The 15,598-nt window shown below is 41.5% G+C and overlaps 1 protein-coding gene and 1 gene segment (V, D, J or C); both read right to left on the bottom strand.

Annotated features, from left to right (window-relative positions):
• Positions 1-7,619: 7,619 nt before the first annotated feature.
• Positions 7,620-9,696, bottom strand: LOC113067230 (uncharacterized). 4 transcript variants are annotated; one of them, XM_026239552.1, is made up of 3 exons: positions 9,368-9,696; positions 8,657-8,869; positions 7,620-8,614 (listed from the first exon to the last, which is right to left on the bottom strand). In XM_026239552.1, the coding sequence occupies exon 3, from the start codon at positions 8,502-8,504 to the stop codon at positions 7,620-7,622; it is 885 nt and encodes a 294-aa protein (XP_026095337.1). In that variant the 5' UTR covers positions 8,505-8,614; positions 8,657-8,869; positions 9,368-9,696. The 4 variants fall into 4 exon arrangements, with proteins under 4 accessions (XP_026095337.1, XP_026095338.1, XP_026095340.1 ...); XM_026239555.1 differs by having other exon boundaries at positions 8,501-8,614; XM_026239553.1 differs by having other exon boundaries at positions 7,620-8,869.
• A 5,125-nt stretch (positions 9,697-14,821) lies between these two features.
• Positions 14,822-15,521, bottom strand: LOC113066489 (immunoglobulin lambda constant 7-like). The segment is given in 2 exon segments: positions 14,822-15,355; positions 15,455-15,521. Coding segments are annotated over 2 exon segments (381 nt in total).
• Positions 15,522-15,598: the final 77 nt, after the last annotated feature.

The following is a 15,598-nucleotide window of genomic DNA, read 5'->3' on the forward strand; positions in this document are numbered from 1 at the left end:
CTGCTGGTTTATTCTATATACATGGTTTACCTGTAAGCTCATTAACTGGGCAAGGTTACAATCTGGCGTAGTCGGCAGGATAACCAGCGGTCTTGCGGTTTTGTAAATTCAGTGTGAATTTGGTTTAGTCGTAAGGTTGATGTAACAGATAACAATCGGTGCAAGAAGAGGATTCATTTGTCGGGGTGAACCTGGATTGGAGTAACATCTTTTTCTCTACCCAACAATTTTCTTTACACTAACTGTTGTTCATCAAGGATTGTTGGATGGCTGATGACATGGAGCAGCAACTCTCTGCACTAAGGGAACAGTTGGAGGCACTTCAAGCCACTAAAGAACATTTGCTGAGAGAACGGTCCGCTCCCCTGCAGCCTGATGCCTCTCGGCCGAGTACCTCCACTGGCCACCATGTGCCTGTTGAGAAAATTGTGTTTATCCCTAGAGAACGTAAATGTCCTAAGTTTTATGGTAATGATGAGTCAAGTAGTGTTACGATTGAGGACTGGGTGGAGGAGGTACGAGCTTATATTGAGGACAGAAATTGTACAGTGACTGAAAAAGTCCAGTTTGTATTAGACCATTTGGGTGGGGAGGCACGAATGGAGATTAAATTACGTCCACGTAGTGAGAGAGATGTACCTGAGAGAATTTTTAAGATCCTTACTGATATGTACAGTGGCCGTAAATCTTATGTGAAGTTACAACAACAATTTTTTATAGAAAACAACGGGAGGGGGAGACATTGTGTGACTATTCTCATGCACTTATGTATTTAATGGAGCTGATTGTAAATACTAATGCTGACTGTGTCTCTAATCCAGATAGGGTTGTTCGAGGCCAGTTTGTGGAGCATGTGAAGAGTGTTTTCTTGCGCCGTGAGTTGAAAAAATTAGTACGGCAGACTCCTACCATGTCGCTGTGGCAAGTCAGAGAGGAAGCGATACGATGGTCAGAAGAAAGCGAAGTTGAATATGGTCAAACAAATTCCACTTCAGTCTTTAGGCAGGCCAATATGGAGTTGAGTGATTGCAATGCGGTAGTTGTTGATAAGAGAGATGTTGAATTGAATATTCTTAAACAACAACAGATGCAGATCAGCACCCTTACGCAAGGTTTTGAATCTTTTAAAGCCAGATTTGAAGTTTCTCATTGTGGTCCCCAGGTTGAGGCTATGATTAACCACCCAGTAAACCAGTCAGTCCCTGCGTCACGACAATGTCTACGTTGTAATAGCCCAGGCCATCTTGCCCGATACTGTCGTACATCCATACCAAATGAGTTTAGACTAAAGAGAAGGCAAACTAATCAATCTGAGTCAGAACCATCGGCAGCGGTTGCAGTTGAAAAACCTTCCTGCGCCCTGTCCTGTTACCGAGGTGGTTATTGGGGGGGGGGGGTGCCAATACTATGTCTAATAGATACTGGCTCTATGGTTGGTACAATTACAGAGAGCTGTTTTTCCAAGAATTTTGAGAGATTGGGCCCACAGAAACTACAAAGTTGCCATTGGTTGAAATTGAAAGCTGCAAACGGTTTAGATATTCCATATATTGGATATGTGGCGTTGGATGTCATAGTGCAAGGACAGATCATTTCAGACTGTGGGATTCTAGTAGTTAAAGATTCACCGTGCCCTACATTCTCAAAACAAAAAGAAAGTACCCCCGGTTTGGTAGGAATGAACATCCTTACCCAGTGTTATCAGCAGCTCCTTTGTCAGCAGGGGGTAGCTTTGCCTTGGTCTTGTCTGAGTTGCAGGATAACTATTTGTGGAAGGAAGCCATGTTAAGATGCCAGCAGTTGGAGGATCAGTCCTCCAGTTGTGTGGGGAAAGTTCGTGTCCAGTCTAAAGCCCCAGTTCCAATTTCAGCTGGCTGTTTGGTGTTAGTACCTGCAACTGGACCTAAAGGTAAAGTTGACAGTAGATCTTTAGTTTATTTGGAACCAATTGATTCTGATGAAATCCATTTGCCTCCTGGAATATTACTTTCCCATGCGTTATTGACCATGGAGAATGGGTTAACAAATATTCCCGTTGTAAAGGTTGGCACTCAGATTGCATATTTACAACCACGAGCATTGTTGGGGGGGTTGTATCTTGCAGATATGTTTGATTCTGAAATTTATTTTGAGGAAAGATTTACACCAGATGGGTGGATCGCCTCTATTATGCAACATACTGCGGAAGTAGAGCCAGAGTTGAAAAGTTTTGATGTGGTAGATCTTACAAATTTGACTCATGAACAACAGGCAGTAGTAAAAAATCTTTTGTCTAAATATAGAGGAGTTTTTTCTAAAGGAGAAAGTGATTTGGGCTGTACTACTTTAATAGAACACCAGATTCCAGTAGTTGATAAGGCCCCAGTTAGGCAACGTTATAGGAGGATACCCCCTTCCCAGTATGAGGCTGTAAAGGCACATATTCGACAGCTTTTAGAAGCACAGATTATTAGGGAGAGTTGCAGTCCGTATGCCTCACCCATTGTCTTGGTCCAGAAGAAAGATGGCACGTTGAGGCTCTGTGTGGATTACAGGCAATTGAATTCTAAGACTCGAAAGGATGCATACCCCCTTCCCAGAATTGATGAATCCCTGGATGCACTGTCCGGGGCCAAATGGTTTTCCACTCTCAATTTAGCAAGTGGCTATAACCAAGTCCCCTGTGGCGGAGGCAGATCGTTCCAAAACCGCATTCTGCACACCATTTGGATTATTTGAATTTAATCGTATGCCTTTTGGCCTATGTAATGGACCAAGTACCTTTCAAAGACTTATGGAGCGCATTTTTGGAGATCAGAGTTTTCAGTCCCTGCTGCTATATTTGGATGATGTAATTGTGTTCTCATCTATTTTTGAACAGCATGTACAAAGACTGGAGTTGGTCCTGCGCAGACTTGATAAGGAGAATCTGAGAGTAAAGTTGCCTAAGTGTTCATTTTTTCAGCACAAGGTGAAATACTTGGGCCATGTGGTGTCTTCTGATGGAGTGTCAACTGATCCAGACAAGATCGCAGTTGTGGCAAAGTGGAGAAGACCTAAAAATCTTCAAGCGCTAAGATCATTCCTGGGCTTTGCAAGCTATCATCACCGCTTTGTCCCAGGGTTCTCAAAAATAGCGCAGCCGTTAAATACCCTGGTTGCTGCCTAAAAATCACAGAGGTACGTCAAAGAAAGCCTTGGAGCAATGGACTGACGTATGTGAACATGCATTTCAAACATTAAAGAGCAAGTTATTATCTGCTCCTGTGTTAGCTTATGCAGACTTCAAGAAATCTTTTATTCTTGAAGTAGATGCAAGCCATAATGGACTTGTTGCGGTACTATCGCAAGAACAAGATGGTAAAGTAAGGCCTATAGCATATGCAAGCAGAGGACTGAGAAAAGCTGAACGTAACATGCAAAATTATAGTTCCATGAAATTGGAATTTTTAGCCCTGAAATGGGCAGTGGCTGATAAGTTCAGGGAGTATTTGTTGGGAAATAAATGTCTTGTTTTTACCGACAATAATCCATTGAGCCATTACCAAACGGCAAAATTGGGAGCAGTGGAGCAAAGATGGGCATCACAACTGGCAGCCTTTGATTTAGAGATTCGATATAAGCCCGGAAAGGCAAACATCAATGCCGATGCACTATCTCGCCAGTATGTTGATGCAACGATGGAAGTTATTGCCCCATTAACCCCTTTGCCAGTTCTGTTGACACAGGCGATCCAAGAGGCGAGTAGCCCAGACATGCAGGTTACCCAGGAGTCAGTGACCACCCTTCCAGCACGAACAAAGGGGGACATTACACTGTTGCAGGTTGCAGATCCGGTGATAGGCCCTTTTCTGGTGTTTTGGAAGCGTCAGCAAAGCCCAAATCGGGAAGAGAGAGAGGCTGCATCGCCACAATTATTAGAACTTTGTAGGCAATGGAATAAGCTGCTGAAAAAAAATGACACTCTCTATCGACGAATTATGCCACAGGAGGGAGGCAAGGAAATTCATCAATTGGTGCTTCCAGAGGTGTTAAGAGAGGATATGTTAACGAGTCTTCATGACGAACATGGGCATCAAGGGATTGAGAGAACAACAGACCTGGTGAGACGGCGATGTTATTGGCCAGGTATGAATCAAGATGTTGAACAATGGTGTAAAAACTGTGAAAGATGCACACTGGCTAAGGCCGTTCAGCCAAGGGTACGCAGTTTTATGGGCCATCTATTGGCTTCTAAACCACTTGATATTTTGGCAATAGACTTTACTGTATTAGAGCCTTTATCTGATGGAAAAGAGAATGTTTGTTTGTTTGTTTGTTTTAATATTGACTGATGTTTTTTCGAAGTACACTCAAGCCATCCCTACCAAGGATCAATCTGCCAGTACTGTAGCCGAGGTTTTGGTAAATCACTGGTTTTATATTTTTGGAGTACCCCGCCAAATCCATTCAGACCAAGGGAGGTGTTTTGAAAGCATACTGATCCAACAACTTTGTTCCATGTATGGGGTAGTTAAGACAAGAACAACACCATATAGAGCTTGGCAACCGACGTCACTGCGCAGTGCATTCTGGGATGTAAACAATAGGGCGCCGCCATAATGTGAGGCCACCACACAAGCCGGTAACCAAAGAAACCATACACAATAGCGCAGTACACAATGTAAGTATATATAAGAATGCTTAAAACTAGTTTAAAACAAGGTGGATTGTACAGAGAGAAACTCCTACCGGATGCCAAGAAGCGCTATATTGAAAAAATCAACTTTATTGGAAATGTCGATCCTTATGATGTCCCAACAGACCAGTGGATCCGCGACCCTGACGCCTTACCTCCCATCACGTTTCCTGATATTTTTACGTATTTTGTTTGTGGTGTCAGTGCTTATACTGCTGAGCAATTTCGTAACTATAAGTCTCTGGAAGCCCACGTTCAGTTTACTAATGGTTGGGTACATGACCTGGAGAGTTTTAAGCCTGTCAGCGGTGAAAACACTGTCGTCCGAACAAAGGTAAGTTACCAGCTTTCTTTGAGCATTTTTCTATTACAGTGTTTTTTTTTTTTTTTGCGTACAATGTAGTTTATGTGTCATTTGTACAGCGCAAACTTGTATAACGATAAAAATTAATAAATATAGCCTTAAACAACAGACAAAGTGTAACGTTAGCGAAGTTTGAAGGAGCTAGCGGCTGCTGCTTGTACATGCGCATACACACAAACACAGGGTTCAGTCAGTCTCTCTCTCTCTCTCTCTCTCTCTCTCTCTCTCAAATAGCTTTATTGACATGGCGAAATAAATATTTACATTGCCAAAGCATTAATAACCCTATACAATATATACAATAAAAAAAAAATATATAACTAAAGACATACATGAAAATAAACAGCAATAAAATCCTCTATTCTTTCTATCTCACACACACACAGTTGCAAAAGCAAACATAGAAGGTTTACGTAGAAAATACATAAACATTACAATATTCATTACAGTATTAACTTTTTTTTGTCTCTGTTAAGGTCATGCACTCTCAGCGACTGAATGAACCACCTTTAAAGCCATGGGTGATCATCAGCAACAGTGGGAAGGTGGAGTGTGCACACTGCACGTGTATGGCAGGAGTAGCGGAGACATGTACCCATGTAGGGGCTCTGTTATTTAAAGTTGAGGCTACTTTTCGGATTCATGGGAAAAAAACTGTCACAGATGTACCGGCATACTGGGTTTTGCCCAGCAATTTGAGCAAGATTACAGCTGAAGTGGGATACAAAATTGACTACACCTCATCTGCTAGGCAAAAAAAAATGCTTGACCAGCGCATAACTGCACCCTCCACTGCGCCAGGCATAAGGAGTCGTGCCAAAAAAAGAAAAATTCCCCAAGCTAAACTTGATGAATTGTCACCCCTGCTTGACACACTGCTGCAGCATAGCAAGGCTGTTGGTTTGTCAGGGATGAATAAGTATTACACAATGTACACAGACACCGTACAGCCCTCTGCAGTGCCCGAATGCCTTGCCACATCTCTGTGTGATAAAATAATAGATTCAAATTCCCTTTCAGCTCTTCATCTAAATTGTGAGAAATACAGAGATGCTGCAAATGTGACTGATGAGCAGGCATCATCTATTGAGATGTGCACAAGACAACAGCATCAATCTTCTGCTTGGTATGCAAGTCGGACTGGAAGAATTACTGCCTCAAACATGCATGCAGTCTTTGCCACCAGTATAGAAAAGCCAGCCCTGACTGTTATTAAAAAGGTGTGCAACCCACAACACACAGTGTCAACTGTACAAACCAGATGGGGTATAGAGCATGAGATGGATGCTCAAAAGACCTACCTTCACACCAGAGCCCCACATCACACTAACCTAAAAGTCGAAAAGTGTGGTTTTATAATTAACCCCAGGTTTCCTGAAGTTGGAGCCTCTCCTGATGGACTTACAATGTGCGATTGCTGTGGGAAAGGCTGCCTTGAAGTTAAGTGTCCCTTCAAATATAGATCAAGCACCATCCAACAGGCCTTAGAAACAAAGGACAAAAACTTCTGTCTTGAGTTGTCCTATGAAAAGCTTCAGCTTAAGAAAACACACAGTTATTACACACAGATGCAGACGCAAATCTTTGTCACTGGATCCAACCACATTGACCTTGCTGTTTGGACTCTGAAGGACTTTGTAGTCGTACGGGTCTTTCCGGACCAGGAATTCTGGGATCTACGTCTACAGAAAGCACAAAAATTCTTTGAGAAAGTTTGCCTTCCAGAGCTTATAGCAAAATATTACTCAAAGAATACACCAAAGGTACTATAAGCTCGCTTGCACAGCCAATGTAGTCTGGGTTTTACACTGTATATATTTATATATGAAATTTGTTCTCAACATGATTGCACTATATAATATATATATATATTTGCCGTTTCTGAAGAGGTTTACAGAGACATGTTTACATTTATCGCTGGAAAAATTAATCAGTTTGTTCTCAACATGATTGCACTGTATACAAGATATATATGAAGTTTGTTCTCAACATGATTGCACTGTATACAAGATATATATGAAGTTTGTTCTCAACATGATTGCACTGTATATGATATAAGTTTGATCTCAACATGATTGCACTTTATATAATAGATATATATTTGCAGTTTCTGAAGATGTTTACATTTATTGCTGAAAAAATTCAAGTTGTTTTTGTACTTGCAAATTTCATTTTTATTAAACCAGTTTATTTCTAAAATTCATATTGCGTCATCTGTTTTTAATAGTAGAATTTAAGTATACACATGTCATCAAAACTAATATATGTCTACAACAGTAATATACATATTTACAACATTAGAATTAAACACTTTTAACATGCAAATTTTTCTAGAAATTCTTATTGTGTCATCTGTTTTCAATAGAACTATTTAAGTATACAAACATGTCATCAAAATGAATATATGTCTACAACAGTAATATACATATTTACAACATTACAATGAAACCGTTTTAACATGCACATCTTTCATTTTCATCTGGTTTCGCAACCACACTGGGACACATGTTAAGAAGTATACAGCAAACATTCACTATCTTGTCAAGAAGTGTCATCTCCTCCCCCTCACATGGCAGTAACAAACTAATTGGTATTCTCTTATGTGTACTTGTTGCGCAAACTGCCAATCACCCTTTCAACGTGAATCCTCAGGTGTGCTATTGCACGTGTATTTTCCACATCCTTAGCGTCAAGTTGACATCTTCCTTTAGTGAACGCAGGAACTTTGACCTCTGCACACATCATCCCCACACTATCCTTGATATCAAAGCCCCGATCAGCTAGCACTAAGTCACCAGGTAACAGTTTGTTGAGAAGGCCACAGTTCTCAGTTATGTGCTTGTCAGAGGCACGCCCACCCCATCCCTTGGAAATAAATGATATGGCACCTTGTGGTGTAATACCAATGAGGTATTTCATGGTGTGTGTACCTTTGTAATGAGAAAAGGCCTGTGCCCGTGCCTTTAGATTTGATGGCCTTTCTGTGCGTATTTCAAAGCAGTCGACTATAATAGCAACACGTTTCCCAAAAGCTTCCAAAAATTGATGCGGCATTGTAGCTTGTAAGCAATGCCTCTCTGGCCAGCACACCAATGGATTAAGCCGTGCATTTAAAACATCTATGGTGTCAGTAAAGGCAGTAGAAAGAGTATTACGTGACACATGGAAGAGATGGGCAAGGTGCTGTACAGGAAGATCAAGCCTCAGACGTATGAGTGTCAACAAAAGCATTTGAAAGGATGACAACTTTTTGGTAACTGGCAGGAAAGCCTTAACAGTGGTGAACAAAGACAATAAAATTGCAAAGCATGGAATTCCTGTGTAGTACCTGACCTTATTTGTGTCACCCTTTAAGAAGTCCTCATCCATCTTTCTCTTGTTCAGCTCACACCTAAGCTCCCTGTTCTCCTGCAACAGACGGTTAACTTCTGCACTGTTGCGCTCACAGAACTGACATTCTCTTCTTTGTCTCTTAACTGGCATGTCAACTTCTGCCTGGTTTCCACCTTACTCATCCTCATCCTCTGCGGCTTCCACATCTGCCCATTCTCCACACTCATCTTCTACAGCTCCCACCTCTGCCTGGTCACCACCTGCAGCATCTGCTGCCACTTCTGCCTCTGCCTGGTCACCACCTTCCTTTTCATGTGCTGATCCCACCGGTTCTGCAGTGGTTTCTCTCTGCATTTGGGATTCACCGTCGTCTCCTGCTACTGGCACGGTCATTTGTTGTCGTTGTAATCGACGAGAATACCGGTCTGACTCGGTAGCACGCACTTCACAGTGTCCCAGGTGCAGTGTTGGAGCCCAGTCAGGATTTGACTCATCCATTTCATAAGATGGTTTCCCTTTAAGAAAACAAGACATCAATAAATAAATAAATACAAAAAAAAACTACTGCAGTGAAACAACTTTTTAAACAACATAGAAAAAACATTTTTAAGATGCATATTAAATCAATCACACCTTATTTAACAAAATCATAATATGAAATTAAAATAGGAATGTCTTAAAAAACACAAACATGTGTTGTCCTAAATGTCAGCCCTGTAAAAAATGTCATATTCATTTATTTTAACTGTGTAAAGGTGGTGGTATATACACACCATTATGTGTTTTTAAAATATCTTATGTTAAAGTAGTTTCACAGCTATATAAGTGCCTGGTAGTTATTCTGGACTTTTCATTTACTACATTTCACCTAAACATTGTTTATATTTCTCATAGAAATTATAATACCATGTTGGATAAAAAGTGTCTTCCATACCACTCAATGCTCAGACTAAAGAATAAGATCTATTTTTCTGCAAGATATTTAGAAGTGTCTCTAATTCTTTGACACTCACCTGAATAAAAATGTCTGGAACACACTTTTAACGATCTTGGGATGCTTGAAAAGTTGATGTCTTTTCGTCTTACGGCTGAAATCCACGACAGCCGGCGTCTTTTTGTAACATCCGACACATAGCTTCCTTGATTCTTCCTCCAGACAGGAAAGCTAAAGAAAGACAATGCGTTGTCTAATTTTGTACCTTGTCGGTCATGTGAACGGACACTGCAACCGACTACACAGCATGTTCGCCCCATAACTTAAAAATTAATGGAAAAATATATAATTTATATATTAGCGGACCCCTGGCCTGACAGATTTGCGGAACGGCGACGGCCTCACAATATGGCGGTGCTACCCATAAGCCACCGCGACGCTAGAGGCGTTACGTCACGCTGCCAAGCTCTATAGGCCACAGGGTAATGGCCAGTGTGAACGCTTTAATAGAACACTTCATGATTTGCTTCGCACTTTGCCTGTTGAAAAGAAATGCAACTGGCCTGTTCACCTTCCACAAATGTTGTTTGCTTATAATACAACGGTGCATCAAATACCTGGCTATTCCCCTCATATGTTGCTGTTTGGAAAGGAACTGCAACTACCGGTAGATTTTACTCCTGGGGCAGGAGAGCCTGCAAGGAGGGCGGATTGGTGAGTGGATCACAGAGCACCAGGAGAAATTGAAGAGTGTATTTCAGGATGCAAGACGTCAACTGCAAGCAGCTGCTGACCAGAGAGCAAGGAAGCATGATGTGACCGTTAAGAATCCAGAACTTGAGTTGGGGAAACTAGTTGTAAAGAGGGATCACAGAAGGAAAGGTCGCCAAAAGATTCAAGATTTCTGGGACCCCACAGTGTTTAAAGTGGTATGGTGCCCCAGTGATGGAAACGCTGTTTATACTGTTGTCCCAGTGGAAGGTGACGGACCAGTGCGGAATATTCATAGGACAGAACTGCGACCAGTGCATGCTCCCATTCCCGTGTTAGAAATGGAGGATTTGGGATTTCCCAGTCAAAGTACTGAACCGGATCTGGAGAGTCCGAATCATGCTTTTGTGTTTTTCCGTACTGTGACAGATTGTCATCTCAATAACCCTGTGTTTCCTGCATATTCCCCAGCGGAGGGTCAGCGGAACGGGTACAACCAACCTGAAGTTACGGCCCAAAAAGAAACTGGACAGCAAGAAGAGTTGAGGAGAACTTCAAGAGCGACAGCAGGCCACCATTCTAACCCACATCACTAGCCACGACCAAGTCGTCCATTAGAAACAGAACTGTAAGGGTTTTGGCATGCGGATTTGTAGCTCCCCTATTCCATGGAGATTATTTTGTCCTGTCGACGGGACGTCAACGAAATTTGAGGAGGAGATATGTGGCAGAGAGGAGGACACTAGGACCTGGGGTGGCGGTAATGCACCATTAAGCTGGATGCCAACCGCCGTTAAAAAAGAAGAAGAAGAAGAAGACTAGGACCTGGGGAAGAATTGGGTGAGGCATGACTGGTAGGGGTGCTAGAACTAATTGTCACACAAACAAGACAAGGTGAAACAACTTATTTAAGGTAAGCCAAACGATCAGAAGATGAGAAGGTGAACGGGAAGCTGGGCTCTTTGTTTGTTCAGGGGGCGAGCTGATTCAGTGCATAACGCAAACTGCTAAAAACAAGGTAGTAACTGTTTTTATGGTTTTGGTTAGTATTTAAGTATAATGCTATGTGATCCTTGTTTGTTTGCAGCATTTTGATTCATCATGAGCGGGGCTGATTACTAATGTACTATTGGAAGGCACAAGCTACTAAAACAAGGTATTAATAGTTATTTAATTGTTTCTGTTTTAGAAATGTACTAAGGTGTGCATTTTTATTGTAGGACTGGCACCGATTGTTATCTGTTTAATTTAGAGTTGGTTTCTTACTACTTATTTTATATGAGGTTTTAATGAGTTCTTGAACTCAACTGAAAGTGTGTTTTAAGTGTGACAAATGAATGACGAGTGAGTCTCTGTTAACATTTGCGGGGAGTAATGACCTAGCATAGTGCTCATGAGAATGAGGAATTGCTGAGTTGGTTGTTAAAGGTGTTTTGTTTGTTTTGTTTTCCCAGACTGTTGCACTCGAGGGACAGTGGGCGCACGTGTGGTGTTTACTCTTATTGGATGCAGTGGTTTGGTGTGAGGGTGTCACATATAGGTAAATGCTGTGGTGATGTAGTGGTTTGTTTTGGAGTATCTTCACTCCACTTGTACCTCTGTGTACTGCCTGGGTTGGTTTATTTTGTCTTTTTAATTATGTGTTTTTTATGCCTATAAGGGACTTGTGAAATCTGCTCTGTAAAAGCGTTTATACTTAAAATCCTCACTGCTGGTTCATTCTATATACATGGTTTACCTGTAAGCTCATTAACTGGGCAAGGTTACAATCAATTGCTTATTACTTATAAAGCCCTGAATGGTTTAGCACCTCAGTATTTGAATGAGCTCCTGTAACCTTATCCTCCACTTCGGCTGCATTCTCAAAACTCAGCAATTTGATGATACCTAGAGCCCCCTTCCTCAAATCTTGGCCTGGAGGTCCAATGCACCACAGAGTTTAGCTCCAACCCTGATCAGTCTCCTGTCTGGTCTTTTTTTTTTTTTTTTTTTTTTTTTTCAATGATCCCAAAAACATTTGATTGGCATTGATTAGCATGCTCAGGTGTGTTTGATTAGGGTTAGAGCTAAACTTTGCAGGAAAGTGGATCTCAAGATCCAGATTTGATGACCTAGAATATCAAAATCAATTGGGTGGCAGATCCTTTTTCCTTTTTGGCACCTAAACTCTGGAATAACCGAACTAACATTGTTCAGGAGGCTGACACACTCTTGCAGTTTAAATCTAGATTAAAGACCCATCTCTTTAACCTGGCTTACACATAACATACTAATATGCTTTTAATATCGAAATCCGTTAAAAGATTTTTAGACTGCATTAATTAGGTGAACCGTAACACTTCCCATAACACCCGATGTACTTGCTACATCATTAGAAGAATGGCATCTACGCTCATATTAGTCTGTTTTTATCGTATTCTGAAGTCACTGTAGCCACCAGATCCAGTCTGTGTCCAGATCAGAGGGTCACTGCAGTCGCCCGGATCCAGTACGTATCCAGACCAGATGGTGGATCAGCACCTAGAAAGGACCTTTACAGGCCTGAAAGACAGCGGACACCAGGACAAATAGAGCCCCAGATACAGATCCCCTGTAAAGACCTTGTCTCAGACGACCACCAGGACAGACCACAGGAAACCGATGATTCTTCTGCACAATCTGACTTTGCTGCAGCCTGGAAGTGAACTGCTGGTTTCGTCTGGTCAGAGGAGAACTGGCCTCCCAACTGAGCCTGGTTTCTCCCAAGGTTTTTTTCTCCATTCTGTCACCAATGGAGTTTCGGTTCCTTGTCGCTGTCACCTCTAGCTTGCTTAGTTGGGGTAACTTCATCTACAGCGATATCGTTGACTTGATTGCAAATAAATGCACAGACACTATTTAAACTGAACAGAGATGACATCACTGAATTCAGTGATGAACTGCCTTTAACTGTCATTTTGCATTATTGACACACTGTTTTCCTAATGAATGTTGTTCAGTTGCTTTAACGCAATATATTTTGTTTAAAGCGCTATATAAATAAAGGTGACTTGACTTGACTATAAAATTAATCAGTTGGATATTTTCTCAATTAATCGGTTAGTTGTTTGGTGTATAATATGTCAGAAAAATGTGTTTCCCCAAAACCCCAGGAGTGGTCCTCAAATGTTTTGTCCACAACTCAAAAATATTCAGTTTACTGTCACAGAAGAGAGAAGACACTAGAACATATTCACATTTAACAAGCTGGAATCAAATAATTTTTTACTTTTGTCTTAAGAAATGACTCAAACCGACTAATCGATTATCAAAATAGTTGTTATTTTTATTCTTATTATTATTATTAACAGACTTTTACCGTACCCACGAAACCTTGAACGGCTAGTGATAACATTAACTAGCTAGGTAGAGGTGACTTGAATCAGTGGCATGAATCTACCGTGAACCAAATTAACCTCAAAAACATGAAGTTTAGTACTGTTCTCCGAGTTCACTCACTTTTGGTTTTTACCCGAGGCCGTTTGCTGGCATCAGGAGGAGGGCTGCTGTCTTGATGATGCTTAAAAAAACGACTACCCACTAAAAAAACCCACTACTACTGGCAACACCGCAAGCAATTGGTCAACAATGACAGTTGCAGCGCAATATGAAAGACCATCTTAGGTTTAACAACAAACAACCCATGAAACTAATAATGAACAATATGAAACTAAAACCACATAAACTTAATTTAAAATGGCTTAGGAACTGTAGGCTATTTAGAGGTGGATAAAAATGGCTTAGGAACTGTAGGCTATTTAGAGGTGGATAAATGCACTTTGAAGGTGGGTAAACACAATTTCCGAATTTTGGGACATGCGTAAAAGGCGTTTACGTGCGTTAAGCCTCCACTACATCCCTTTGTACAAGATAAGATTTTCATGAAAATGTTAAAGTAAAATATTATAATATTATCAGCAAAGAATATCACATATATATCCTGTTCTTTCTAACTCTGTTTCTAGGTTTCAGTTGGCAAGTGAAACATGCTTGTCCAGGTTCATATACTTGTATGGCCTGGTATCAGCAGAAACCTGGAGAAGCTCCTGAACTCCTCATATATTATACAACAACCCATTACACTGGAACTCCATCTAGATTCAGTGGCAGTGGATCTGACAGTGATTTCACTCTGACCATCAGTGGAGTCCAGACCTCCATCAGTCAGAGTCACAGTGACTGCACTGATACAGCTGAGAAATACTGCAGCTGCTGATGAACACAATCACACACAACACTGATCAACACAAACACTAATATCACAATAGCATTACAATCAACATTAATCTTGCATTTATGGGCAGATTAAGTGTTATCAATAAAGCAGAACAGACTGCATTCAGTCACTTCTGCTGTCTGGACATGATGCTTTCTATTTGACCCACAGAAAGATTCACATTCTTTAACAATTAGTGCCAGAATTACTGATTCTTGATTTAGGATAATGGATTTTTTTTTTATTACATTTCATCCATGTTTTTACACTCTCCTACAAATGTGATGGTGAGTTTGTCTGTGTGCTGCTTGACTACAGCAGAAGTGAAACTGGTCTGTTTCAGTTCAGATCATGTAACCAATCAAACAGAGACACTGGGAGTGTGGACTGAAAATCTCATTTACATTGTGAGTGTGGAGTGTTTGCAATCCTCTCAGAATAGAGCAGCTCTGTCTCCAGAGACCATGTTCAAACCCCAAGAGCTTTATTTGACTAGATTTGCTGCTACTGATCAAGCTTCTGAAAAACACCTGGACAAACACTACATGCATCTTGATCTGTTAGTTGAATGATGTTGTCAGACACAAATGGAGTTTGTTGAGAAGCTTTATTGAATGTTGCAGCAAACACAGCAGATTGAAAGATCAGTCAGTGCTTTGATACTAGAGCTCTCTTTCAGTATTGAGTTGTAAATGACTACAGCTGCAGCACTAGACTCATGTGAATCCTGCCTGACACAGGACACTCAGATACACTCATCTTCAGGAGAGAGCAGCGCTCACTGGAGAAACATCAGCTCTGCGAGTGACTAACAGCGACTCTTGTGGAACGAGGCTTCATGAGGAGCTCCATCATGTGTTACTCTGCAGACGTACAGCTCTCCCTCTTCCCAGCGTGCTTTGCTGAGGGTCAGGACACTACTGCGGCTGTAGCGGCCGTCCTGCTCGCTCTCTGCGCTGGTCACAACCCCCTCGGTGACCTCTGAGCCGTCCAGTGTCCAGCTCACCAGCGCCCCCTGTGGAGAGTAAGAGCTGAGCAGACAGAGCAGTGCGGCTGAGTCTCCAGAGATCTGCAGAGAAGAGGGGGGCAGCAGAGACACTGAGGGCTTTACTGTGGGACCAGCTGCAGGAGACAAACACAACACATTCACAAACACGAAGAAAACACACTGCAGCTCCAGCACTCTTCTGCCCTGCAGCATTCACATCATTTCAACATGACTTTCAGCAGCAGACGTGTGAGATGCAGTAAAAATCACAACAATCTCATCATTCATCTTATTCACCATCACTGCACCTTTTATATACACAAACTACACAACTATATAACATTTAAATCCTTAATTAAACAAACTTACAAAAGACA

Source organism: Carassius auratus, chromosome 50, assembly GCF_003368295.1.
Source record: "Carassius auratus strain Wakin chromosome 50, ASM336829v1, whole genome shotgun sequence".
Taxonomy (NCBI): domain Eukaryota; kingdom Metazoa; phylum Chordata; class Actinopteri; order Cypriniformes; family Cyprinidae; genus Carassius; species Carassius auratus.

What these genes read in the sequence shown, in the direction of transcription:
- LOC113067230 (XM_026239552.1), bottom strand. Translation starts at nt 8,504, where the DNA reads ATGCCAGTTAAGAGACAAAGAAGAGAATGTCAGTTCTGTGAGCGCAAC.